The sequence below is a fragment of the Artibeus jamaicensis genome, unplaced genomic scaffold (assembly GCF_021234435.1).
Source record: "Artibeus jamaicensis isolate MK-2021 breed Jamaican fruit bat unplaced genomic scaffold, CSHL_Jam_final contig_601, whole genome shotgun sequence".
NCBI lineage: Eukaryota > Metazoa > Chordata > Mammalia > Chiroptera > Phyllostomidae > Artibeus > Artibeus jamaicensis.
In genome coordinates this window covers 1,326,539-1,354,307 of record NW_026521902.1, presented here as the reverse complement: position 1 = coordinate 1,354,307, position 27,769 = coordinate 1,326,539, and the positions used below count along the sequence as shown (strand labels likewise).

The 27,769-nt window shown below is 48.8% G+C and overlaps 1 protein-coding gene across 3 annotated transcripts in view; it reads right to left on the bottom strand.

Moving 5' to 3' along the window:
- The window catches only part of SORL1 (sortilin related receptor 1), a 161,809-nt gene that overhangs the window by 7,935 nt on the left and 126,105 nt on the right, over window positions 1-27,769 (bottom strand). For 2 of the 3 annotated variants that reach the window (XM_053670663.1, XM_037131699.2), the window contains exons 32-46: window positions 25,874-26,023; window positions 21,263-21,394; window positions 20,319-20,445; window positions 20,000-20,169; window positions 18,163-18,275; window positions 17,828-17,932; window positions 16,951-17,023; window positions 13,663-13,745; window positions 12,394-12,490; window positions 7,775-7,959; window positions 6,734-6,853; window positions 5,746-5,910; window positions 3,865-4,039; window positions 2,847-2,953; window positions 61-253 (exon numbers count right to left, since the gene is read on the bottom strand). In XM_053670663.1, the coding sequence (XP_053526638.1) occupies window positions 61-253; window positions 2,847-2,953; window positions 3,865-4,039; window positions 5,746-5,910; window positions 6,734-6,853; window positions 7,775-7,959; window positions 12,394-12,490; window positions 13,663-13,745; window positions 16,951-17,023; window positions 17,828-17,932; window positions 18,163-18,275; window positions 20,000-20,169; window positions 20,319-20,445; window positions 21,263-21,394; window positions 25,874-26,023 (1,995 nt within the window). The remainder of the gene's footprint in view (window positions 1-60; window positions 254-2,846; window positions 2,954-3,864; window positions 4,040-5,745; window positions 5,911-6,733; window positions 6,854-7,774; window positions 7,960-12,393; window positions 12,491-13,662; window positions 13,746-16,950; window positions 17,024-17,827; window positions 17,933-18,162; window positions 18,276-19,999; window positions 20,170-20,318; window positions 20,446-21,262; window positions 21,395-25,873; window positions 26,024-27,769) is intronic. The other variant, XM_053670662.1, reaches the window with a different exon arrangement.

Genomic DNA, 27,769 nt, shown 5'->3' with positions numbered 1-27,769 from the left:
CTGCACCCCCATGCACTTCCCTAGAAAGAGAGCCAGAAACTGGTAGCCGTGCCAACTTACCAGCCCCCAAATCATCATACAGCAGGATGGCGGGCTCCCCGCAAATCTGGCTGCCAAACAGGCATCTTGCTTGGACAGTGAAGGAGTAATTATGACCTGATTTCAGGTTGGAAATTTTAAAGAAGTTGTCAGTAGTATTCCCAAGGTAGGCTGAAATATTCAAGCCGCTGTCGAACATGTGCACCTCGTAGCCCTGGAAACAAATGGGAGAGATGGCTCAGGAGCCTGAGGAAGGAATCTGACGGCTTCTGTGACAGCTTCCAACCTCGCGTGAGCTCCCGACTGCAAGCTTTCATAGAAGTCAAAGTACTGCGGGCTTCTTACGAGGTTGCTTCACACTACCATGGAGGCACTGGATTCGGGAAAGGGGCATTTTCCCTCCCAACTGTCTCCCCTAACCACCGCACCCCTGTGAGCACCCAGCAGAAGCAGCGAGTGCAGCCCTGACAAAAGCCACATTAGCACATATTTCAGCACACATCCAGGAGTTCTGGTCGGCAGCCCACTGGTCTCAAGCAGTATTAAATGCCACAAAGAATCTGGACAATTCAGTGGCAGTTTGCTATAAGGGGATCTAATAGTAAATCAAGATGCCTCGGACTCTAGAAATGGGGTAAGAAAAACGACCTTGTGGCAGAAAAGAGAGGACATTTCTCCACGGAACTATGCATTGGGAACTCCATCGGCAGCCCACACCTGCAGCTCCTTGCCTTCTAGCTCTTCCAAGCTGATGGCGGCCCTAGATCAGCTGCACCATAAATTGAAAACTGCCTCAGCCAGCTCTGGAGGACAGGATGACGGACATGTACGTCCAGCTAGACTGGCTCAGGCACAGTCCCAGAGGCCTGTACTGGGAAAGTCGCACTGGGACAGGCTGGGCCCCACCTGCTGCAGGGACCCGTGTGCACTACTGGCCTTCTCTGTTAATCCCCAGGCACCCCAGTGCCACCACCCCCCACAATCACAGAGAGACCCACATGTTGGTCCCCATAGCCCTGGCCTGTCTATTCTCCGAACTCTGAGTCAGGGGCAGAAAAGGGCACACGGCACTCTGCCAGAGCCCCCAGGAACGGACCGCTGATCTGCACTCCCAACCCGGGTGCTGGGCTTCTGCCCCCAGGAGGGACCCCGAATGACTGCCAGCTGCCAAATTCAGTCTCCCAAAGTCACCTGCCTAGAATCCCATCTCTACATTCTTCTTGACACACTAGCATTCGCTATTTTCTGTCTCGCACAGAGGTGGGACACAACATTTGCAAAACACCAAAGGCGTAAAGGAAAAAACTGAAATGACATGAACATCAACCAGGGCTCTTCTGCTGACCATTTAGGTTGTTTTCTCCTCACTGCTGTCGTAAATAAAACCACTTTGAACAGCGGGGACAGACCTTCTCCACACACATTGTTCCCTTCAAGTAAGAGGAGAGACCGGCTGGGGCAGACAGCGCCAACACTTCTAATGTTCTTGATGCCTCTTCTTGAAGGACCTCACAGAAGGCTGAACCAACTCATGTTCCCGGACCACTCACCTCCCCAACTAATGCTCATACTGGTAATGCTCTTTCCCCAAAACATTGCCAATTTAATGTCAAAGTGCCACACCTTTGTCATCTAGATCTCTAGTGAAGTTGAACCTTCTTTTCGGACATTGAGCTTAATAAAATGGGGAGCATGAGCCCACTTGCTTCACTAGGAAGCTATAGCTTCACACCCCAGGGGACCACAGACCTCTGCCCCACCAAGGGCATTAACTCTCCTCCCTTCCCCCACCCAGTACCAGATTGTTGGGGGGCATAGGGGGAGGTGCTGGACCATACAGGCCTCTCAGTCTCAATGGGGGATGGTCCCTACCCGAAGTTGGTGAAAGCTTTGGAAGTTTGCTGGTCATTCTGGAAAAGCTTCTGGTCTTTTCAGAGAGGAAGATACATAACCCAGAAGAACAAAGAAGTGCCCTCTCTAGCCCATCCATCCACTCATGTGCCCTCTAGCCTGGAAGCACACAAGCAGCCACCAAGCCTGCGGCAGACGGCATGGACTCCGGAGGACTAAGCTCTCTCTCTCTCGCCTGAGGGACCTGCACTTGTCCTGCGCATTTGTGCATCCTCCCTCTGCAACCACGTGGCCCACGGCTGTGGGGGCTCCGCATGCAGGTTCCAGGAGGGAGGCTGATTCCGTAGCACAGCAATGGACGGTGGCTGGGAACTCGGGGTATGCTGGCTGGGTGCTGGCCTGCACGGGACTTTCATGTGGAGCAGAAGCTCTGGGCCCTGGCCTTGATACTGCTCCTATTAAAGATAAGACTGGACTTTTCCCACAGCCATACAAACAGAGATGGGACACTGGGAAGTCGGGAGGAAAATCCCCTTAACTGTACATCACCAATCAACCATACCACACAGCCCCATCCTCCCATGCAGGTCTCAGAACATTATTTTTCTGGTGACGCCGCATGAACTGAAGTTCCACCAATAATGACACTGTGTGGGAAACAGGTCCCCAGTCCAGCTTCAGGATGCACAGGAGGGAGGCCAGCCCCCTACTCGTGTCTCCTAGGGGGACACGAGTTCAGAACCGAAACTCAGTGCTTAGTGCAAAGATTCTCATCCTTAATGGGCAGTATCAACACTTCACTGATGAGCGATCCCACAGAAAACGCTGCTCTGCTTCTCAAGTTCCCTCCCTTGCCTGTTCTTCCCCTCGTCCCTCACCTGCTGTTGAGGAACACATCTCTCACACAGTGTCTCAGTGAGATGCTGAGAGTCCCTGAGGAGGGGGAAGGAACTCACCCTGCTTTCCTCAAAGTACTTTTCCTTCAAAGCAAGACTTTTCCAGAACAGAAGAACGTGGTCATTTTCTGTTATGATTTTTAAGGCATCAGGTGCTGATAATGAAACTGAAAATTAAAGATGAAACAGGATGCAGTTAGTGGCTACATGCTGAAATCGCTGTTGCCTTGTCTGTCAAAGGGAGATTAAAGAATGCTAGCCTTGAAGGGTTAGATTAATTTAAGGAAGGTGTAGGACACAGTACTGCTTGGTATAGAGCCTAGCACATGGTAGACACCTTTTACACCTAGCACATGGCATTTCTTTTGTTGTTGTTATAATACCTTTAGCCAAGAAATCTGGACACTAATTGAGTAGCCCTTGGACCCAAGGATGGCCAAAAACAAATGGGGTGGGGAGAAAAAGGGAGGCCTGGGGGGGACTGGACCTGGGCTTTACTCTGCTGCCTGCCTGCGTCCTGTTCCCGGAGGCAGAGGGGCCCAGGGCTGTGAGTGGCTGGAGGGCCCGGCCTCTACACAGGGGAAGAGTGCATGGCCCCAGCCCACAGGCCACGCCGAAGTCCTCGGTGACAGTCACAGCCACTGTCTCCACAAGCAAGATCATCACCTGCTTCTTGACCGTGAGCCTGAATAAAGGCTGCCCCAGGCAGGCCCAAAGTCCCCTCAGTCTACTGCCCAGGCACTGGTCTGCCTCCACCGCTGCATACAGTGTTGCCACAGGGAACTACTGTGACCTCCCCCAGGTCCCCAGATGCAATGCTTGGCTTTAGTGGCAAACACTCAGTTCTAGCTCCTACCTTGCTCGGTCATTCCCCAACTTCTTCCCCAAAACTGTCAAAAATTGAAGGAAATGAAAAGAGACGCAGGACATGAAAAACGACAGCCATGCTGGACGCGCAGAGCCCTGGCTACCATGCAGCGGCCAGAGGGGGCCCTCCCCGCACTGCCCTGCCCCATGCGGACTCTGCCGGGGGCGCTAGCACTTCCTGTGCAAGCGGGCCTCGCCCCTCCCCGCTCACCTGTGGTGACTTTCACACTGGCTTCTTTGCTCATGTTCCCCAGCTGGACGACGACGTGGTATTTCCCTCCAGGTTCCAACTTGGTGAGGGTGTATTCCACAGTGCTGTTCCGGGATTCTACTTTGTAGCTCTTATCACTCTTTCGTATTAGATCTTTGACTGCAACTGCATATAACTGAGACAGGTAAGCAGAAATGTGGCATTTCTTTCTCCTTGTGGGTCAGGGCGGTAACATAACGTGTCAGTGGCTGCAACCCACAGCAACAACATTTGAAGCCCACAGTCCAACTCTGCTCTTGGGGAGGCCTCTGGATGGCTAGAGCCAATCTTACAACAAGTTCTCAATGCCAGGACCATGCACAGAAGTATCAATTCAACCCAAAAACAACCCCAGGGAAAGCTGTATTCACGGTGGCATTGGCAGGTACATTGAAACAGGCGAGAAAACCCCAAGTCCAGGGTTCGACTTCCTTATCTCCACCACTGGGACAGCTGTGAGATGCTGTCAGAGGAGATAATGAACGAGCATGGTCAAAGGACAACGAGCTTTACTTGCTCTCTCCCTGGTTGCTACTCACATATGTGGGGAGGAGGGGGACACCGAGGGACAAGCAATCCTCGGGAAGACACTGAGAGCCAGGAGGCATCTCTGCAACCAAGCACTAAGGCTATCGGCTGATTTCTCAAGAGAAACCTTACAGGCAAGAAGGGGCTGGCAGGAAGGGGCTGGAAAGAAGTATTTGAAGTCAGGAAAGGCAAAGACTATCCAGCAAAGCTATCATTTAGAATGGGAGGGCAGATAAAGTGCTTCCCAGATAAGGTCAAGTTAAAGGAGTTCATCATCACCAAGCCCTTATTCTATGAAATGTTAAAGGGACTTCCCTAAGAAAAAGAAGATAAAAAACATGTACAGTAAAATGACAACAAACTCACAACTATCAACAACTAAACCTACAAAAACCAAAAACCAAATGAACTAAGCAAGGAACTAGAAGAGGAACAGAATCAGAGAAATGGAGATCACATGGAGGGTTATTAGTACGAAGTGCAGGGAAGGGTATAGAATGGAGAAAAAGGTACAGGGAACAAGAAGCATAAATGGTACGTCCAAAATAGACAGGGGGAGATTAAGAACAGGATGGGAAATGGAGAAGTCAAAGAATTTACATGTCCAGCCCACAGACATGAACTAAAGCAGGAAATGCTGGAGGATGGGCATGCAGGGTGGAAGGGAATAACAGGGAGAAAAAAAATGAACAACTGTAATAGCATAATCAATAAAATATACTTTTAAATAAATTAGTAAATAAATACCACTGGGCTGGTCTGGGCAGAGGATGGAGGGAAAAGCAGACTGGGGCAAGAGAAATGTGAGTATTTTCTAGATCCAATGCCCCTTATTTTAAGGGGGCCAATAAACTTTTATGCGAGGGTCCAGTTCGTAAGTATTTTTGGCTTTGAGAGCCAGACAGTCTCTAACACAGGGCTCTGCTCTATAATTCATAGCATGAAAGCAGCCACAAATAACACCTGAATGATGGGTATACTCGGTTTTAATTACATTCTTTTCAAACACAGGAACAGCCTGGGCTTGGTCCGCAGACCTTTGTCTGCCATTCCATTTTGGAAGGCCAGTAAAGGGAATGTGAGAAGTCAGAGGAGGGGGGACAAACCATTTATCGCAGCTGGGAATAATAAGGAAGGGACAACTCAAAAGACGTACCTATAACGACCCCCCATGTTCAGCCAGACAACAGGGGGACCTCATGCTGAGCTCCAATCACCAGGCCTATGGCTCTTGCCCTAATACAGAGTCCTCCCCTCCCAGCCCCAAACCCCACTAAGAAGCAGCAAGGATTCCAGGACAAGGGGCCCACTCACCAAGTCCTGGTCAGGAGAGTCATACGGGGATTCCCATTTAATGACAGCTGAAGTTTTGTCCGTGCGAACTGCATGCAGGTGACGGGGCGGAAGCCTGCTGTCCGGAATCATCCTCACCACCGCGTACTCAGAGGCCGGCCCCTCATACGGCTCCACCACACGGACCTGAAACAAGCACCTTGTGGAATCACATAGTCCTCACTGAGCCCTTTTTTTCAGTGGGCATGATTACAATGGCACAAAAAGGTATGTGGCCTAAAATTATTCCCTACCTACCCTAGATGCCTAATTTGTTCTCCCAGAGGCGCCAATGGTGACAGTTTTTTATTTCCTTTAAGAAATGTCTTATGCACATGTAAGTAGACAGTACTGTGTGTGTACAGACGCACACAGATACTTGTGTGTACACAGAGTCACACAGTGAAAACAGTATCACACATATTGTGTTAACTTTTTACTCAATAATACAGCATGGAAACTTGCCCGTGTCAACACATTCAGAGTTGTCGTGTTTCTGGTTCTTCTGGACACTTATCCTGCAGCCCTTGTAGGTAACCTGTGCTATTTGTAACCAGTCCTCTCTCAACGGACATTAACCTCAAATCTGTTGTAATCACGAGCAATAGTCTACCCAACATCTTTTTCCATGTGTCTCGGCACATGTGTTAAGAGCATGTGGGCGAAGTTCCTAGATGTACAATCTGACAAACGTTCTCCTCTAGTCCAGTGTGGTCCTCAGTCCTCCTCTAGGTCTTTGTGTGGTCCTCAGTCCTCCGGCCGAGGTGGGCGAGGCCACCCACAACAGTCCCAGATAAGCACAGTGTTGCCGGGCAAGTGGGTGAGTGAGGGACAACCCTCCACCCACAAACACGGACCCTGGAGCCCACCCTCCAGTGCCCCAGGGTCTGAATTGGTGCTGGGAGCTCAGGAATTGATACACCCCTTAAAAAGAGAAGCTCCTCTGGGCTTTCTGGTATGGGACGCTTACCAGGAATAAGTATTGCTCATCCCGACTGACAATGACTGTCTTGTTGTGCAGTGACGTCGTCTCACTCTTCGGGTTTCGGTAGAGGTCAAGAAAGGATGTAGCATAGAAGATGCCATAAACCTGGCAAGAGGAGAGAATAAAACAGGACACGGGCTCAGGGGCCAGAGACCTCACTCTCTTGAAGTCCCTACTTTAAGACCCTGGGAACCAGGTCAAGAGTGCTCAGAGCAAAGTCTTCATTGAGTGTTCACTTCCCCAGCACCCGGAGAGGGCATGCCGAGCCAGGGCAGTGCCAGGCTAGGGCAGCACCCACCGCTGCAGAGGGAACCACCTATGGTCTCTGCTGTCTCTGCTCACGAGGTCTCAAAGACCTCGGGATTGAGCAGGGACAGCAGAGAAGGAAAAGAGATACAACTGTAAGCAACAGGTTGCAAACATGGAACAGTTGGATGCTATACTAAAAGACTACACAATGAGCCAGGGACAAGAGAGGGATCCCCCAAAAGGGTAGCGTTCTACCAGTGTGAAGGCCCGACATGGGGAGGCGAGCAGATGTGCCAAGTGGGACAGGAAGCTGTGCAATCCTGTGGAGGGTGAGCAGCGGGGCAGACACTGGCAGCTGCCCAGTGGACACCAGTCTGTCCCTCCGCCTCAGCAGAGCCCAGCTTCTTAGAGCTGGGATGACCAAGCCACAGCAAAGGCTCAGGGCCCAAGTGGGACTGAGCTCAGTGGGTCCAAGCTACCGTGGCAAGGAATGGGACCTGCCAGAGGCCAGAGATGGGGTCCAAGAGACAAAGGAGCCAGGATGCACACTGAAGGGCTCCGCACACGGAGTGACGACAGAAGCCAATGCCATGGTGGAGGGCCAAGTGAACAGCAGAGGAAGGTGAGAGCCTCCCATACGCAGCTTCACTCGACCCCTCACCCTCTGGAGCCAAGAGGAACAGCTTTCATCAAGGCTGTGGTCCAAATCCACAGGTAGTTCACTACATTATGCCCTCCTCTGTGCAGGCACTTGGCGGGTTGTCCAGGCTGACTCACCACATTCCTGGGGCCGGTCCAGGTGCATTCCACTGCCGTCTGATTAATGGCCTTGGCTTTGAGGCTAGGAGCAGGTGGGCGGATGCCTTTGGTCGTGACATGCTCAAATGCCAAAGGACTATCCCCTAATTCTGTCTTGGCCCAGGCAGAAATCTCATAGGATGTTTGAGCTGTTAGATTGCCAACTGCAAACACAGAACAGAGGGTTTGTATCCTGATACATGCACCCTTATTTTAGGTGTGATCTCTCAATTTAATGGAACCCCACATGTTGAAGGACTTTCACCATTTTACAGAATCACTCAGAGTTATTCACTAATGACTCCTACAGGTAACACAGCCTCCAACCTGGTTATCCCAGGAAATCAGAGAGGAATCGGACATTGGTGCAGCTAGGATGTCCGCACATCATTTGTCACAGTGGGACCCCCGTGGTCCGACTGCAGGTGACAGGGCGGCAGGGAGACAATGGAGACAATGCACACACCACCAACCTCATGCCTACTCCACGAGCTGTTCCAGAACCAATAAAAGTTGTTTCCAAGAATATTTAATGAGATTTTAAAAATTCTCACAATTTCGTGTTAAGTAAAGAGGCAGGATATAAACCTACATATAGTATCTTTCTCATTTCATAAAAAGGATACAGAAGATGAATGAAGAAAAAATTTTAGTTCAGAAGATATCTGAAATTTACAAGTGGTTATCACAGGAACTGAAATTATAGGAAATTTAAAATCTTTATTATATATTTTTTATTTTCTAGATGTTCTGTAATAAGTATGTGTCCCCTTTCGAACAGGTGAAAATGCTATCATGAAGCAGCTGTGCTGTGAGCAAGAAAATCGAATAGGACAGCCTTCAGAGCCAGAATAACTTTGGGTTCAAGGTGTAACTCTACACTTCAGTTGTATCACCTTGATCAAAGTATTCAAACTTTCTTTTTAAAATATATTTTATTGATTATGCTATTACAGTTGTTTCATTTTCCCCCCTTCACTCCCCTCCGCCCTGCACACCCACTCCCACCCACATTCCCCACCTTTAGCTCATGTCCATGGGTGATACATGTAAGTTCTTTGGTTTCTGCATTTCCTATACTATTCTTACCCTCCCCCTGTCTATCTTCTACCTACCATCTATGCTACTTATTCTCTATACACTTTCCCCCTTTCTCCTCTTCCCACTCCCCTGTTGATAATCCTCCTTGTGATCTCCATTTCTGTGGTTCTGTTCCTGTTCTAGTTGTTTGCTTAGTTTGTTTTTGTTTTTGTTTTAAGTGTGATTAATAACTGTGAGTTTGCTGTTATTTTACTGTTCATATTTTTTACCTTCTTTTTTTTAGATAAATTCTTTTAAAACTTCATACAATAAAGGCTTGGTGATGAACTCCTTTAACTTGATCTTATCTGAGAAGCACTTTATCTGCCCTTCCATTCTAAATGAAAGCTTTGCTGGACAGAGCAATCTTGGATGTAGGTCCTTGCCTTTCATGACTTGGAATACTTCTTTCCAGCCCCTTCTTGCCTGTAAGGTCTATTTTGAGAAATCCTCTGACAGTCTGATGGGAACTCCTTTGTAGGTGACTGTCCCCTTATCTCTTGCTGCTTCTAGGATTCTCTCCTTCATTTTAATCTTGGCTAATGTAATTATGATGTGCCTTGGTGTGTTCCTTCTTGGGTCCAACTTCTTTGGAACTCTCTGAGCTTCCTGGATTTCTGGAAGTCTATTTCCTTTGCCAGATTGGGGAAATTCTCCTTTATTATTTGTTCAAATAAGTTTTCCACTGGTAGCTGTTCCTTTTCCCCTTCTGGTACCCCTATAATTCAGATGTTGGAACATTTAAAGATGTCCTGGAGGTTCCTTAGCCTCTCCTCATTTTTTTGAATTCTTGTTTCTTCATATTTTTCTGTTTGGTCATTTTTTTTCTTCCTTCTGGTCCATTCCCTTGACTTGAGTCCCAGTGTCCTTTCCATCACTATTGTATTGGTTTCCTGTTCATTTCCCTTCATTTCAATTAGTTTAGCCTTCATATGTTCCTCTAATTTGTGACTAAAATCAACCAGTTCTGTGAGCATCTTGATCACCAGTGTTTTGAACTGTGCATCTGAAAGTCTGGCTATTTCTTCATCACTTAGATTAATTGGCTCTGGGGCTCTGAGTTGTTCTTGAGCCATGTTTTGATCTGTTCATGCCTGTTACATATGAGGAGCGGAGCCTTAGTTGTTCACCAGGGCGGGGCCACCCAGGTCTCTGGTTTGTGACGCTGTATGTGGAGGCAGGGTCAGAGAGGGACAATGGAGGTCCCCTCCGCCGCTTCTTGCCACTGGGGCCTGCGTGTCTCACCGCTCGCTCCTTCACCAGTTTATCTGTGCAAGAATGTGTGACCACAGTCAGCCCTCAGTGGGTCTGTCCGCTACTCCACACCTGGGATCAGGCCACGGCTGCTGGCACACCTGGGTTGCACGCCAGGTCGATCTGGTGGACCTTTCCTGCCCGACCCCACTCAGCTGCTGGCTCTGCCCCTCTTACCAGTTTGGATGAAGGGTTCGTTGTTCTCAGACTTCCGTGTAGTTCAATTTTCTGTGGTTTGGCTGCATTTTTGTTGCTAAAACTTTATTGTTTTTAAACTTGGTTGTGCGAGAAGGCACAGTGCTTCCACCTACGCCTCCATCTTGGTGGAAGTCCTCGATTACCAGTGTTTTAAACTATGCATCTGAGAGGTTAGCTATCTCTTCGTCCCTTAGTTGTATTTTTTCTGGAGCTTTGATCTGTTCTTTTGTTTGGGCCATTTTTTTGTCTTGATGTGCCTGTTACATAGTGAGGGGTGGAACGTAGGTGCTCACCCAAGAGAGGTAACCCACGTGGATGCATTGTGATGCTGTATGTGGGACAGGAGTTCAAGAGGGAACAATGGCACTTGCTCTGCTCTCTGCTGGCTTTAAGTTACTTCCCCTGCTTCCCACCAGCAAATTGGGTCCTTCTGGTGCTTATTCACGTGTGGGTGGGTTTGTGTACATTCTAGGAGCCTACAGGTCTCTCCAACAAACTTTCCTGTGAGGCTGGGAGTTTGTCCCGCTGCCTCCTCAACCCCCACTGGTGTTTTCAATCAGTGGTTTGAGGCTTTATTTCCCCACACTGGAGCCCTGGGTTGAGCAGACTGTCTGGCTCCCCAGTTGTTTCTCCCAGTTTATCTGCACAGAAATGTGGGACCACCCGTTCCACCAGCCACTGCCTTGCTGGGTCTGACAGCTGCTGCTTTTCCACGAGTCCTCTCTGCCCAGCCGCCCATCTCCAGCCTTCTTACTGATCTGGATGAATGTTTCTTCTTTAACTCCTTGGCTGTTGAACTCCCTTACAGTTCGATTTTCTGTCAGTTCTGGTTGGTTTTTGCTTTTTAAATTGTTGTTGTCCTTCTTTTGGTTGTGCAAGGAGGCACGGTGTGTCTACCTATGCCTCCATCTTAGCCGGAAGTCCTATTCACACTTTCTAAGTCCATTTTTTTAGTTTGTACAAGAAAAAGATAGCAATTTTTGAAGTTGGCTGTGGAGATTTCTTTTAAAAAGTTCATAAGGAAGTGCCTGGCCTGATGCTGGCACACAGCGAGCCCCACGTGGATTCCAGGCAATAGCCAAGCATTTCCTGTTGATCCTATTTCCACTGGTGTCACTTGGGAGCAATAACATCACAGACTCTGGAATTAGAAAGATGTGGGTTCAAATCTTCCTCTTCCCTTCTTCTGAGGGATTATTTAATCATCTCTGAACCCTTTTTCTCACCCATAAAATGAGCATATCCCACAGACTTATTACTGGGTTATGTGAAACAACACACTCTGAGAGCCCCAGTAAGTGCCAGCACATGCAGTAAGTACTCAGCACTATTTTTATTCCTGCATGGCCTCCTTCGGCAGCCTTCATTTTTTACCAACACAGAAAGATGATGACTGATATCCCATCGGCAATAAAACATGATCAAAAGCACTTTGCAAACAGGCTGGAAGAGGAAAGGAAGACGCTGCCCTGTTGTTCTCCACCTTCGACGCAGCCTTCACCACAGAAGTAAACACATTAAATTAAATCTGAAGTAAATGCAATCCTTCCTTGAGCCCCTTTCAGGTAGGAGAGTCTTAGAGGGTTGGCAGCATTCGCACACGCGAGAGGAGTTAGCTACCCCCTTTGCTCAGCTTGCTCGTCTGCTCGTTGGATGGACGTTGGCTAAACACCAATAACATGCCAGGCCCATGCTCTTCCCATCAGCAAGGAAGAAGCTCACCAAACCAGAGGAGAGATGGGCAACTAAACCCAGGGGCTCCTCCTTTTGGAGCTCAGAAACCATCTGCATAGGGCCAATCCAGCTGCTTTCCAGTTTTTCCCCTTGAAGTCTCCGATTTCCATTAAGAACCATCAGGTTAGACTGTGGCTTAGGAACCCCCAGGGGACCCCTCTCCTGGAGTCAGGGGTCATTCACAGTATTCTCCCTCTGCCCCGAATGGTGGCCCAAGGAGCCCTCCACACATGCACACACACACACACACACACACACACACACTTCAAGTGTCAGAAAGCATGGGTCAAGCCTCCTCTTTCCTGTCACACAGACGAGCTCCCAGGTGTTACCTTTATGTGACAAGATGCTGCCTCGAAAGTTCAAAGTTCTCTTCTCTTGTTTGTGGGTGTCAAATGCCCAGAAGAGGTTCACCACATAGCCATTCACCTGCCAGGAGCCAGAACACATGTCACAAGCAGAGCAGTCACAGAGCACTGCAGACCCGGGGTCCCCCACTTCCTCGTTCCTCACAGTAGGCAGGAGGTTTCTTTTGATTCTTCCGCCTGCTCCGTTTATGCTGTCACCGAATGTTTAGTGATATGCCACCTACTTCTAAAAGCAAATGTGATTCCATTTATGATACAAGACACACATTCAGTGAAACAAGAAATTAATATAGAATAAAAGGATGAGAACCAGTTAATGAAGGCAGAAAGAGGAACGACTGAAAAAATAACCAGGTGACGGGCATTAAGGATAAGCCTCCACTTGGGTGGTCTTTGCCACTGAGGCTGAGAGGTCAGCTCGGAGGGGTTTGGGTTGGGCCTCATGGTCTAACAGGAGCAAGTGCACCCACCATCAGGGAAGACTGCCGTTTCCCAGTCCTGAGCTCCTGGAAGGATTTAATCTCAAGATCTTTAAATATGGGACAACAAATAAAAGGTTTTCAAGGCTAAACGCCAGCTAGACATGGTCCACATAAGGCTAGTAATTGCATCATCTTTCTCTGAAGCCAGAGGCATGACATCAAAGGGTAGTTCAATAAATGGCACAAGGACTCTGGGGGCTGTTTGTCCCACCCGAACTTCACAGATAGGGAAGGGGGTGAGGGGACCTGGACAAGAAAGGACACCATGGAAGGTAGTGTCAGCCTGAGAAACCACGGAGCACAGGTAACCATGCCGCAGCTGCTGGCTCTGCAGAGGGGCTGGGCAGAGGGGGTGGTGATGATGGAGGAGGAAGATACTGGGTGGGCCTAAGTGGCCACATTTCCGAGCGTCTGACTCTCTCTCATAAGACTCTTCCACTGCAGCAGCCTCTGCATTAGCACTTAGCATCAGGAAATCCAATAAAGCTGAAAATCACAGGGCACAGGTGCTCTGTTCACGCCACCTCCTGATTTGCACTCTAGCTGTGAACCATTTAATTATGTGATTAAAAAAGGAAGGCACCAGGCGGAGGCAGAAAAGTGCATGTGAAAACTGAAGTTGCTCTTGGTGGGGAGAGGGCCCGGCCTCGCCCTGGTGTCGCAGCTTCCCTGGTACTCTCTGGACTCTCCTGCATCAGTTCCCACATGGAGCAAGATCCCACCTAATGGTCGTTTGAAATTTCAATGCTACCTTGATGTCTGTCTCCATGGTCAGGGTGAAGCTCAGCGAGGTGTCGCCACAGCCATCAATGTGGATGTCTGGTGGTGGGATCACTGGAAACAAAAAGCATTTCAGTGAGTGAAGCCACATACTGAGAGGGAGGGAGGCGAGGGTGCACGGCACTCAAGCTCCAGAGACGGAGCGTTCCGTGTGTGAGGAAGGAAGGGTGTTTCTCTGGATGCTGTCACTCATCTGTGTCCTTCACCAGTGCATTTGGAAGCTGTGAGTGGCCCAGTCACCAGGTGAGCACACAGCTGTCCTGGCAGGTAGGTTGGGCCATGATGTTCCACCATTTACGGCCCCAAAACAACCCCGTTTCCACCCGGGGCAGAGAGTGCAGTGAGCACCATCTTTACTGGCAGGAACAGAGACCCAGGGGCCTCGAGTCCTCTGGGAAGGACCACAGCAGGATGCACAGCACTTCGCCAATGCGAAGGTGCACATGGCAAATAGAGACAGCACAGTCTCCCATGTCTGACGCACCTGAGTTCACATTCCTGTTTGGACATGAACTGGGTACCTGGGGCAAGTACGTATCCTCACTGATCCTGAAGATGCAGTCTACACTTTAGAGAGCTGGGAAAACTCGCTAAAATGATGCATGTGAAGTGTCTAGCACTCAACTAATACTCCCTTTCTCTCCCTTTCCAGTCAAGTGCCCCCTGTGACAGCCACCAGCATCCGGAGAGAGGGCAAGGGGAAGGAGGGGAAAGAGGGCAGAGTCCACCCTCAGCCCACGTGACCAGAATCCCGCAGGCCCTGATGAAGGTCTACCCACCGAGGCCCGCAGAGTGCTGCTGTACAAAATCAAAACAGGCTGAAAGGGATAAATACTCTCAAGAGATGATGTTCAAATGACAACGTGCATATTAGACTCTCAGTACATAAGCTTCTTGTACAGGCAAGGCAAGAGAGCCTCAGAGGAGTGGATAAGATTCAGTGGCAAAGAGATATGTCAAAATCTGGAGGAGTTGCTTTAGATAATCAACCGTGTAATAATACTGGGCTTGAGGAAAACACCATAACCAGAGGAAAAAAGGACATTAGGTATTTCAGGCAGTCAGTAGGAGCAAAACAGCGCAGGTGCTGCTCCTGAGCTGACCTGAGTTAAAACCACGTGCCTGGGGACAGGTCAGGATCCCCCCTGAACACATTTCCTCAGCTACAGATTGAGTACCTGTGGCATTGATACAAACTGAGAGGTCAATTCACGTAAAATAACAAACATGGTGCTTACTCCACAAAAAGTGCTGGGAACCTGACGGGTGTGGCTCAGTGGCTTGAGCGTCACCCTGCAAAGCAAAAGGTCGATGGTTTGATTCCCGGTCAGGGCATGTGCCAGGGTTGTGGGTTCGGTCCCCTGTTGGGCACATTTGAGAGGCAACCAACTGATGTTTCTCTCACATATCAATATTTTTCTCCCTCTCCTTCTCTCTCCTTTCCCCTCTCTCTAAAAACAAATAAGTAAAATCTTTCTAAAAGAAAGTGCTGGCTAACCGGTGGCTTTTTTCATTGCTGTTATTAATCCACTACACTCTCTAATTAATGTGGTGCTTCTGGCTGATGCCAGTGCTGTTTGCCTCCATCTTCTTGACATTATCAGGGTGTGAGGTCACGGACATCATTCTTTTCGACTTAGCACACAACTGCCTCCTGCACAGACTCTAAACAAATGCATGCCAGGAGCTAAGATTCATCAAAATTACGTAACAGAATTTTAAGAGAAGCAACTACCCACTGAGATTGTGAAAGGCAGGTTATGCCTAGGAAGTTCAAGGACCATGTTTTTTGCTGACCTTCCGAAGTCCCTTTTTTCCAGCATGCAGAGTCAGTATATATATTTTGACCCTGATTTTATAGAAGGCAGTGACACCACAGTAAGAATTCTAGGGTGGTGTGAGGTCAGCACCCCCTTCCTAATCCCCACAGAGACCGGATGACTTCACTGAATGCAGCTGCCTGCTGCCCGGACCTCAGTGCCCCCCAAATTCCAGAGGCTGCCAGACAGCAATTCCTCAAGACCCAGAGCCTGTTTTTCACTGATCCAGGTTAAAGTAAAATACCCAACCACATTCTGTGCCACACTTTTGGCATTGATACCCCAAAGTCCATAAACAAAAGCACCAGTGCCAAGGCTAAGATCAAGAAAACCATTCAGGCAGGTGGGATGTAGTCTGTCTCCCAAAGTGTGCCAAAACCTTCATTTAATTACTTCAATTCACTCATTCATCAACTATTCCATTGGTTCGTATTTGGTGCCAGTGACAGAGCAGAGGAAACCAGACCAGGTCTCTGCCTTCCTGAGGCACACATGCCAGTCATGCCAGGTGACAAGCCAGTTGCCCAGCAAGCCAGGCCATACTGGGGCCACATGCACACATCCGGCCAGGCAGCCAGGCTCATGGTGGTCAAGGGCACAGGCCTCAGGGTCAGGAGGATCAGGTTCCCATCAGGCTCTGTTACCTACTGATTTTGATAAGTAAGTGATAACTGATGTAACCTCTTGCCAGTTCCTTATCTGCTCTTAGAGTTGTCCTCAGGGTTCAATCAGATGGGCTGATGTATGCCAAGCGGAACGCCCTCCGGACTACCTGGTCTTTGGCAGCAACCAGCCACCGGGCTACCAGCTCCAGCGCTGGAAAATACCCTGCACACATCGTGGTGCTGCCACTGGGAGCTGCAGCACATGTCCACACAGCACTCTACCGAAAACACCGTAAAGGAACGTGCACCTTTAGTGGGAGGAAAGGACACCTTGGATACTGTGCACTTTGGATACTGTGCATGAACACAAAGGGCCAGGGCGGACAGCCCTCAACAGCCCTTCGTATGTTTGCACAGTAGAAACTGCTCAGTGCTGCCCTGACCGGGGTGGCTGCATGGGTTGGGCATTGTCCCGCAGAGCTAAAGGTTTGATCCTGGTCAGGGCAGGTGCCTGGGTTGTAGGTCCAGTCCCTCGTGGGCACAACCAGGAGAAGCAACTGGTCAACATTTCTCTCCTTCTCTTTCACTCTCCCTTCCCCTCACTCTAAAAATAAATAAATTTTTAAAAATCTTTTTAAAAAAGGAAAGGAAATGCTCAGTTCTAGGAGGAGGAACAATTCAAGGGTCACCCAGAAAGGCTGTACCCATCACATGTGTTGGGGAAAGAGGCCATGTGCAATTTCTAATTGATGCGTCAGTATCTTCCAGGCACACTGGAAGTTACTTCTGTAGGGCTGCTCTGCTCTCTGAGGCTGCAAACACGGGATCATTTACCTTTTCCTTTTGTGGTGGTAATGGACTTGGCATCACTCCAGTTTCCGATTCCACGACTGGTCACTGCAGCCACCTTTTCAAATCAGAGTATGAGTTAGAATAGAATAAAGGCAACACACCCAACAGCAAGTACTGCAAGGGAGCTGAAGGAGTGAGACTTTGAAAATGGGACATAAAAACACATATGCAGAAGGATGCAGGACTTTCAGAGGCCCCAGCAACTGAAGCAAGAGGGGGAAGAGGCAATGGGAAGGAGCCTGGTTGCAGGAAATGGGACTGGCATTGGGATTCTGAAAGTTCAAGGTTTTTCTGAAGAGCAGGGGTGAGTGTGTGTGTGTCCATGTGCTCACTCCCAACTGCACACACACGTGGAAAAGGGCATTGAGGGACTCATCAGTGTAAGGCAGTCCACGCATGCACTTAAGGCTCTCAACAAACACATTTGCACAAAATCTACCTCTTTTATACTCAGGAGAGGGATAATATATTTTTGTAAGAACCTCACAGTATCAGTTTATAAATGCCACTTAGAGTGCGACAGCACCCTGCAGCCACAGACAAGGAGGAAAGAGGCCAGTGTGGAAGCACAGAAGCTGGGAAGGTTGCATAGCAGCTGGGAAGGTTGCAGAGCACCTAGGCAGAAGGCCGAGAAGCAGCAGTGCCAACGCTGCTCTTGGTTATCTGAGGAGAGTCTGATTGCAAGCTCTCTGCAACAGAGGTTTAAGAGACCGAAAAAGAATCTCCCCCAGGGTAAGGGGCTAGGTACCATGCACATTGCTAAGCATTACGCAGAGGTACTCAGGGAGCTCTCAGGAAACAGCAGTCGCCTCCCCACATTCTGCGACTGAGCCAGGGGCCGAGACAATGGAAGACTCACCCGGACAGTGTACTGAGCGTTGACCAGCAAGTTCTCTATTTCTGTGAAGTTGCTGGTGGCCCTCTGCGAGGCCCACATCCTGGAGCCGCTCCTGCTGTATTCTACCTGGAGGGAGATGCAAACATGTTTCGTGGGGCAGAACCAAAGGTCTAGGGCATCCTAACACCTTACAGGGAGACCAGAGGGGGGGGAGAGGGGACGCAAAATGTTCTAAGAGATGAGACATTATTTACAAATCAAATCCTATTCACCCAGAACACACCTCTGCTCCAGCACAGACCCAGAAATCTGCTCTGCACCCCGACCCACATAGTCCACGCCTGAAAGACACTCACGATGTATTCTCGAATGAGGCCGTGGGTGTGGCTGGGAGGGGTCCAGTGGCCAACAATGACGCCTTCTGCTTCCCTGGGGAGTGACAGCTGGAGATTTCGAGGGGCATCTGGCACTAGAAGAGAACCAAATGGGGTGAAAACCCATCTGCATACTGGTCAACTGGAGGAATTTCCCTGAGCTTAGAACAAGGGCAAGGAAGACTCAGGGGCTGGCTTTGTGATCTTTCTCCAAGAAAGGGCTGCTGGTGGTGTTCGCATCAACAAGACACCTTTCTCCTCTCTGACAATGCAGGCTACGCATCAGACTGCAGTGCAACCAAGTGTTAGAGACGTTTGTGCCCGCCAGGGCTGCAGGCTTGAGTCAACGGGGTATGCTGCGTCCCCACGGGCCTTGGCCCCCCCAACAGCCACAGTGACAAATGGCCGTCCCTCCCATACAGGTAGCCCTGGCCAGACCCAACACTGGAGGGGGACGGGGGCCACAGGAGAAAGCTGCCTGAGGCAGTGTGCCAGCTTCCTCCCGAGCCCCACCCTGTAACCAAACTAGGGCAGTGCACAAGGACAGATTCCCTGCCTCGGGGCAGAGCCAGGGCAGGAGAAAGTCACTGTGCAGCGTTTGTGTGAGGCTAGACAGTGATGGATGAAGGGAAAAGCCCTTCTGTCCCCTCCTGGTTCCTGACTGAAGGGGAAGCCATGGGACACAGTGGCAAGTATGCCTTAAAGGTCAACCAGGCAGCAGGGGGAGGTGAGCCCGTCCAGAGTGCAGGGACGTTTGGACTGGGAGATTTAACCAGAGGGAAGGCGGACACCCGCTGCTTCCCCTGGGATCTGCGGCACAAACACGCAGGCCGAAGTGCTGTGGGACTCGGCAGCCGTGAAAGCTGTGTGGCCGGGCACCGGCAGACAGAGTCCCCACACGGCTCACTACAGGGGTTGGCCGTGGCCCCAGGCTCCCAGCGTGGGAAGTGGCAGCAGTGGTGCCAGCCAAGTGGGCAGACTCAGGAAGGAGCCTGATGTCCGACAGGGCAGGGAGAGAAGCTGAGCCATGTGAATGGCTCTGTTGCAGCGACCTGTGGTCCCCACAGGGTGGCATTTTTAAGTGGGAGGATGGCTCTGGGCACAGCCTGGGCCTGGTCTGGCAGAACACGGCCATGTTTCCTCTGGGTGCCCTGGCTCTGAGGCAAGCACCGGCTGACCTCCCAGACCGTGCAGCTTGTAAACAGAAGTTCTCTTTTCTCCCCAAACTCTGCCTCTGGAATCTGCCTAATGGGTGGAGGTGAGCAGCTGGACCCCACCTTCTGTTTGGTAGCACCCTGCCTCCCAGGGCCTTCCCGCTATGAGCCTCTCTGATAAGACCCCACAAAGCTTACCAACACCCCCTTTTGGGTTTAGACTGAACCAATCCAGCCTTAGTCTGGGAACCTCCACCCAAGAACCCTGACAAAGGTCCTGCTCCTCTCTCTGCTGGCTCCCCGCCTCAACTCCAGCATGACCCTCCCAGCATGCGTGGGCCTCTCCCAGGGTCTAGGGGTGATGTGCTTCTCCACTTCAACGCCCTGTGTGGTCTTCTGCAGACTATCCAACACCCCAGGCTCTACTTAACACATGTGAACTTCATAACGTCACGGCACATAGGTCTTGTGGCAGTGGCATATGAAGAGCTCACCCAGCTGTGGTAACGGGGGACTCCCTTGGACAAGTGAGTTTTGGTAAATATTTAAAAATTTTTAGAGGCACATTGATTATGCTCCCACACTCCTAAGCATTCTTGGGAAAATCTCTGAAAATCCCACATGAGGTCTTTCTGTGCCATAAAAAAATAACCTGTAACACTTACATCCCTCTGGGGTCCTCAGAGTCACGAACTCGTTGGTATTGTGTACCTTGCTCAGACACTGCACCTGGACTTTCACCTGATAGGTGGTGTCTGGCTTCAAGACTTTCAGTACCACGTTTGTCTTACTGCTGTGGGTCTCCAGAGTCTTCCACACGCTCTCTCCGACCACCCTGGCCAAGAAAAAGAAGACGCGGTCACATGAGCACGGGGTGGCACATGCTGACTCCACTGGTGAGAGCCGCTCCACACCCATCATGGGGTTCACTGACCACCCCATGGCCGAAGGACTCCGCTTTCCCCGAGCAGCGACGGGACCCACCTGTAGTGCACGTTATAGACACAAGAGGCAGCAGGCATCTTCTTGGGCCGCATCCAGGTCAGAGTTACATCCCCAGAGAAGTCAGCTGTCCATTGAAGATTCTGGACTTTGTACACAGTTAATTCATCTAGAGATTAAGGGGAAACAAGGAGAGATATGTTACAGATTCCCTGGCAGACACCCACCCTGACCCAGACTGTCAGGCCCCATCGTCATCTCAGCAGACACCCAAGAAAACAAAGTTGAAACCCTCCTGTACGGCCTTCCCCAGGGTCTCCTGAACTCCCAGTAGTAATTTTCTCCTTGCATTCTGCTTCCTTGTCTGTACTCATTTAAAGCAGGTTCTCAGTAGAGGATGCTCTAAGTACACAGCCAATGTCACAGCAGGATCTATTACTGCTAAAGACAACACGTTTGTATTCCTCAAAATGCACATCCTGGAACCGAACTCCCATATGATGGTATTCGGAGGTGGGTCTCTGGGAAGAGACTGGATCATGAAGTCGGAGCCCCTGAATGACATTAGTATCTTCACAAGGGACCCCAGAGAGCTCCCTTGTCCTGTTCGCCACACCAGGGCACAGTGAAAGCCAGGAAATAGGACCACACCAGACACTGAGTCTGCTGGGGCTTTGACCTCAGCTGGGCCAGCCTCCAAACTGTAAGAAATAAATGTTTGTTGTTTGTGAGCCACCCCGTCTGCAGTACTCTGCCGCAGCGCCCTGAGGGACTAGACAGTCACTGCATCTACTCCAGAGAGGACTGTGTGGGCGCTGAGAGCACAAGGGAGCATCAACATGACGCAGGAAGTCCCTAGAAAACAAACCTCAGAGGACACAGCTGCACCACAGGCAGGACCAGCCTCGCCTCACTTGGTACTCTGAAATGGGGGGGAAACCTGTTTCCATTTCGGAAGGGCTCTCTCCAGGGGACATGGCGCTCACCGCTGCAGGCCCGCTCGTCGCTCTCGTCGGAGCAGTCCAGGAAGCCATCGCAGCGCTCCGAGAGCAGGGTGCAGGCCTCGCCGTCCTCACACCTGAACTCTCCACTCAGGCAGGTCAAGGTGCCACGTGTGGCTGAAACACAGGGAAGGGCCACATTGTGCACAACGCTTCCCACATTTGGGAAAAGCAGATTGCGCTCTATGAACTAATCAGCTTGTGTGTCAAAACATGCCTTTGGAATGATGAGAGGCAACTCCAGCAGGCACTGTGAGGTCGCCTCACTCCATGTGAACACCTGGGACCTGCCTCCGTGACAAGTGAGAGATTTGGAGTCAAAGCAGGCTCTAAATCCTGGCTCTGTGTGACATGGAGTGAACTGCTGAACCGCACCCAAGTTCAGCTCTCGTCTGTAAAACTGGGCTGACGACTCCACCACTATTGTGTCTACAGAGGTCCAACGAAATCGAGCACCTGGCGCAGTGCCTGGCTGACAACAGGCATCAACAAGTTGCAACTGTAAGTCTGCATAGCTATTGATTATTCTGTTACTATATTAGCTTCCAGTCCAGCATGATGCTCTGATTTCCGGTTTGAGTAAATACTAGTAACGAGATGCATCACAATATTAGGGGTGTGCCCACATTATGCAGTATTTTCATTGTATAGGTTTCAGAATATTTTACCAAAAAAAGGAATACTTCAAATAAAGAGCAATGGTAAATTAAAAGTTACACAACTCTATGACCATAAACAATAATGAGACTGCATAAGGCTCTAAAAAATAAGCAATGACCATACTACTGCAGACAATTACAAAAAGAGAAAAGAAGAGCTCCAGAAAAGATATGAATCTACTGCCCCCCGCAAGTGCGGACCGCGCCCAGGCGCAGGAGTTCACACTTCCTTCGGACAGACTCACACAGCCCGCCCAGCTCTAGACGGCAGGGGCCATGTCAGAACCCAACTGCCAAGGGGGAGGGTCTTAAATCACTCTTGCTCCTCCAGGGCAAAGACACCCGTGTTTTAACGTTGGACACAAGTTAAATGTCACCTGACGTGTTAAAAGGGACTTTGCAGGTGTGATTAAGTTACTGGCCTGGACATAAGAAGCTTATCCTGGATGACCCAGGTGGGCCGCTTCCCATCACGCAGGTTCTTTCCTGAGTGCAGTCAGAGAGGAAGATGTGAGCGCAGAGGAGGGTGCTGCTCAGGAAGCCAGGGAAGGCAAAGGCGCCTCTCTAAGCTGGCTGAGCAAGGACACAGCCTGCCCACAGCTGGGTTACAGTTGGTAAAACCCATGTCTGATTTCTGACGTACAAAACTATGAGGAGATAAATGTGCATTGTTTTAAGACATTAGGTTTGAGAAAGACAAATACTGTGTGACCTCATCATATGTGGAATTGAATAAACAAAACAAACTGATGGAGGAACAAAAATAGAAACAGAGGCAGGGACACATGGAGCAGACTGACAGCTGTCAGAGGGGCGGGGGAAGGGCTAGATGAAAGAAGGTGAAGGAATTAGTCAAAGAACAGATGTGCATGACCCACAGACACAGACCACAGTGTGGTGATGGCCAGAGAGACTAGGGCGAGGGGCGGGGGGAGGGGGGCGGGTGTTGGGTGAAGGAGGGCAAGCGGACCAGGGAATAGGGACATCTCTAATAGTGTCAATAATAAAAAATGGTTTTAGAAGACCTTGAGGTTTTTGGTGATTGTTACAGTGGCCACAGAAAAGAAACACACACTTGCTCCTCCATGTTTGCCCAGACCTTACACTGGAGCCTCTACCTTGGCTTTCTGAGTTCAAACTATCATTTCTGTTGGAGCTCAAGACCAACCCCACCCACAGCTCCTTCCTCCCACCCTATGCAAATATACACACAATGTTCTATACAATGACTAGGCCAGTATTAAAGAAATTACCAAAGAGCCCGGGCTGGTGTGGCTCAGTGCATTGAGCATGGGCCAGCAAACCAAAGGACCATGGTTTGATTCCCAGTCAGGGCACATGCCTGGGTTGTAGGCCAGTTCCTGGCAGGGGATGCATGAGAGGCAACCATACACTGATGTCTCTCTCCCTCTGGCCTACCCTTCCCCTCTAAAGATAAATTTTTAGAAATCTAAAAAAAAAAACCAGAAATGACCAAAGAGACCACTAAACCATTGTAGTAATCTCAGGATACAGAATCTACAAAACTGATTCTTAAGAGATTTTCCCGGGGAACTTATAAAAAACAAAAATTCCTAGGAGCTGCCCTAAAACTACTGAAGCAGAAACATGAAGCTGAGCATGTGTAGTATTTACAAGCCCCAGAGCATGTCATCAGGATTCGGCAGGTTGAGGAACTCCTATTCTAGAACAAGACAGGAAATCCTGTTTTCCATCTGAAGCATCTGCTTCTGGAAAGCACACCTGGAGACGTGGGCAGAAGAAATGGACAATGTCCCCATGAGAGCAACCAGAAAGGCCAAGAGTGGACCAAAAATCAGGGTTTTCTTCCTAGTGATGAAGAGACACAGGAGTCGGGGGTGAAGATGAGACGCCAGAGCAACTGCCCTCAACTGACCAGTTTTCATGTGAAAAAAGGATCAAGACTTCTTTGCATGTCTCTGGGAGGGAGGTACAGACCTCAGTTAAATATCTTTTTAGAGGAGCTCTCTAACACAGTAATTCTCAATGGGAGAAAAAAATGTCAAAACCACTTGTGATGCTTTTTACAAGCTATAACCCCCTGTCTCCTGGAAAACTGTGTGATAGGGGTGTTATGTGCTAGACTGAAACTGGTTTTCCTTGGAAAAGTGGGAAGGACTCAATCACAGATAAAACCGCATTATAGTATTTAGAAAAGGTCTGAGAACCACTGGTGTTAACAGTCTCAGCAGCCCAAGGTGGAATTCATCCATCTTTCTCTCTACCCACCCACCCACCAATACACTTACCCCAGCCACCCATCCATCCATCCGGCCACGTATTATCCATCCACCCACCCACCCATGCATTTATCCACCCATCCAACCATTTACCCATCTGACCATCTGTCATCCATCCATCCACCTATCCATCTGCTCATGCATTCATCCATATACTCATCCATCCACTCACCCATCCTGCCATCCATCCATCCGTACATCCATGTACTCCTCCACCCATTCACCCATCCCGCCATCTACCCATCTACTACTCATCTATTCATCAACCAATGAACATTCATGGGAGTCTCCCCATGAATCAGGTACTGTAAGATGCTAAGAAAATGGTGATGTGTAAAACAAAGACCTACCCTCCTGGAACTTACCTTCTATTGAGAGAGACAGCAAACAAGTAAACAGATGTGTTATTTAGATAGAGATAAGAACTACAAAGAAATATAAAAAAACAGTAAGAGTGTGAGGGGGTGGTACCATTTTTATAGGAGAGTCAGGGAGGAACTCTCTGCTCAGAAGCAGACTACTTTGGAAAATTCCAAGGTCCCCATCACAGAATTATTCCATATGGTAACATGGAATGTCATAAAATATGTCAATATAATCAAACTGAGTATTAAAGCTCCAAGACTTCTGAGGTTCATGAAACATGCCCCAATATTTAGAAAATGGGAAAACACAGGTTTTAGAAATTGAAAATAAAGTTGTCATTAATTTCTGAAAATTCTTAAGCCAGTTATTAAACACATAGTTACTAGGCACTTAGAGCAGAATGTAATAGTTTTCAGGAGCTATCTTCCCTAAGAAGAATCATGCCACACTAGTCTCATTTCCTTTTTTGATGAGGTTATCAGATTAATGAATTAAAGAAAACTGTTAATAGAACGCATCTTGATTTTAAAACCCTTAACTAAGCAACCTCCTTAAGAATAAGGCAGATGTGAGATAGGCCAAAGAAACTCATTTAAAGAATAACAGTGAATGACTTAGTCTCACTCTGGAGGAAGGTCCTATTCCAGTTCCTTTTTGTTAACTATTTCCACATTTCATTTTTCTGTGTGAGCACCTCCCCAGCTCAGGTGTTCCCACTGTTATTTTGGTAAATGTGGAGTCTATCTAAACTGCTGTTCTTTTCAAAGATCTTATTTATTTATTTTTAGAGAGGAGAAGAGAGGGGAAGAGAGGGAGCGAAACATCACTGTGCAGTTGCCTCTCATGCGCCGCCTACTGGGGACCTGGCCCACAACCCAGGTATGTGCCCTGACTGGGAATCTAATCAGTGAGCCTTTGGTTTGCAGGCCGGCACTCAATCCACTGAGCCACACCAGCCAGGGCTGACCTGCTACTTTAATGTTCCAATGATACACTTTACTCATTTTTTTTATGTAAGTGTAGAATTTTACACTAATCCTTATTTAATTTCTATGTGTTACTTTGGAGTATTCCATCCTATAAGAACTTGAAATATAGCATGATGAAAAGATAACAACTTTATACCAAAAAAAAACTAAATAAATATACCAGTTTGTTACTGATGACATAATCTTCCTCGAAACTTAATATTCCTATCTCCAAGATGGAGATAATGCCAAAATTATGAAATTACTCAGACCAGAGAAGCATAGGGAACAGGAGGCTGTGCTCTCAGAGGTCTTCCCTGGGTGTCACCCTCCAGCACTCACGGCAGCTGGCCTCATCCTGACCGTCCTGGCAGTCCCAGTGGCCGTCACAGCGCTTCCAGCTGGGGATACACTTCTTTGGCCGGCGGCACTCAAACTCCAATCGGTCACATCGTCCAAGCGGGATGGGAGTAGAGGCAGCAGTAACATTTGCTAGAAAGAGAGATTTCTTAAATTCACTTTTCAGTACTGAAGGGACTGGCTGGCCACAGCCACCAACTTGGCCCACACAGAGATGACAGTGTCGGAGGAGTCATGAGAGCTCTGTGTAGAGACACTGACTGGACAGTGGCCTCCAATCTTGCTCTCTCCTAGGAGCCCAAGAGAGACAAGAGCCATGAAAGTTTGGAAGCTGGAAAATACACACAGTGATAGGTGGATAAAAAGGCCACAGAAGGCTGTATTCTATCTGAAGCTGTCAGGGGAGTAAGCTAAGAACTAGCAAGATCAACATCACCGAATCCTCAAAAAGCTTGAAAGTGGCAATCCAACGTGGTAAAAGAGGCAAAAGGGAAGACCTGTAACAAGCAGTGGGTGCCCTGCATTCCCTCTAGCACCGGGGGGGGGGGGACCACTGCCCGGTGTTTGGCCCCGTAAAAGTGGGAGAGGGTGAAAACAGGGTTATTTAGACAAACAGCTGGAAGCAAGAATGTGGTACTGACAAGGGGATTAAAAGGACAGACTGTGGAAGGCAGGAACACCCTGCTCCTTCTGCTCAAGGACCCAGCAGCGAGACTGTAATTCTCCAGGCAGGAGACTGTACAAATCTGCTTTTTGAGAGAAAGGGACCAGTCTCAGAGACAAACCCAAAGGTAACCAGAACAGGAGTTCCTCAAACAGCCCAACCATGAGACTCAGGGCTGACCAGCCGCCCTCCCCTAAACCCCACCTGTGCAATCTCTTAACAGTGTGCTTGGTCACAAGCATTAAACACAAGCAGCCACCAAACAGCCACCGAGGAGCATGGGAAGAAAAATTTTGGCATGAAAAACAGACTCCAATGTAGACCGCCTCCACCCAGGAAAGGAAAGTTGGAGGAGGAAATAGAGACTTTGTAAAAAGAAAAATTCAAAAAATATATCCTCGCCCTGGCTGGTGTTGCTCAGTGGATTGAGCACTGGATGGTAACCCAAGAGGTTACTGGTTGGATTCCCATTCAGGGCACAGGCCTGGGTTGTGGGCCAGGCCTCAAGTAGGGGGCATGTAAGAGGTAACTGATCAATGTTTCTCTCCCTTTCTTCCTCCCTCCCTACACCTCTCTCTCTAAAATATATATATCCCCATCCTATTCAGATAGAATATATATTAATATAAAAAAACAAAAAGTGGCCATAAAAAAGAAACAGTATTAACAATTTAAAAGCTCTTAAAATTAAAACCATGAAAACTCATATGGAAAACTCAGTAGAAGAGTTGGAAGATAGAGTTGAGTATACTCCAGAGAGTATATATAATGAAATTAAAAAAACATAAAAGATTGGAAAAAATAAGGACCAGACCAGAAGATCCAATAAAAGAATGACAATAATTCCAGGAAGAAAAACAAAGTATCATGAATGGGATACTTAAGAAAAACCCCTAAAACTAAATACATCAATTTCCAGAATAAAAAAGGCTATCGGTGCCCATGACATTGGAGAGAAAGGGGCCCTCACATGACTGGGAACATCAAAGGCCGGTCAAGGGGGAAATACAAGATTCCATGGAGGGAAAACAGGTCACACACAAAAGATCCAACTCAAAATGGCTTTGGACCACGTTGAGCGTTGTTGGAAGACAGAGGGGAAGAGTGCCTTCAAAATGCTGAAAGAAAATCATTTACAACCAAGAACTCCAAACCCAGCCCAACAATCAATCAGGTCTGAAGATGAGAGAAAAGCACTTTCAAACAAGCAAGAC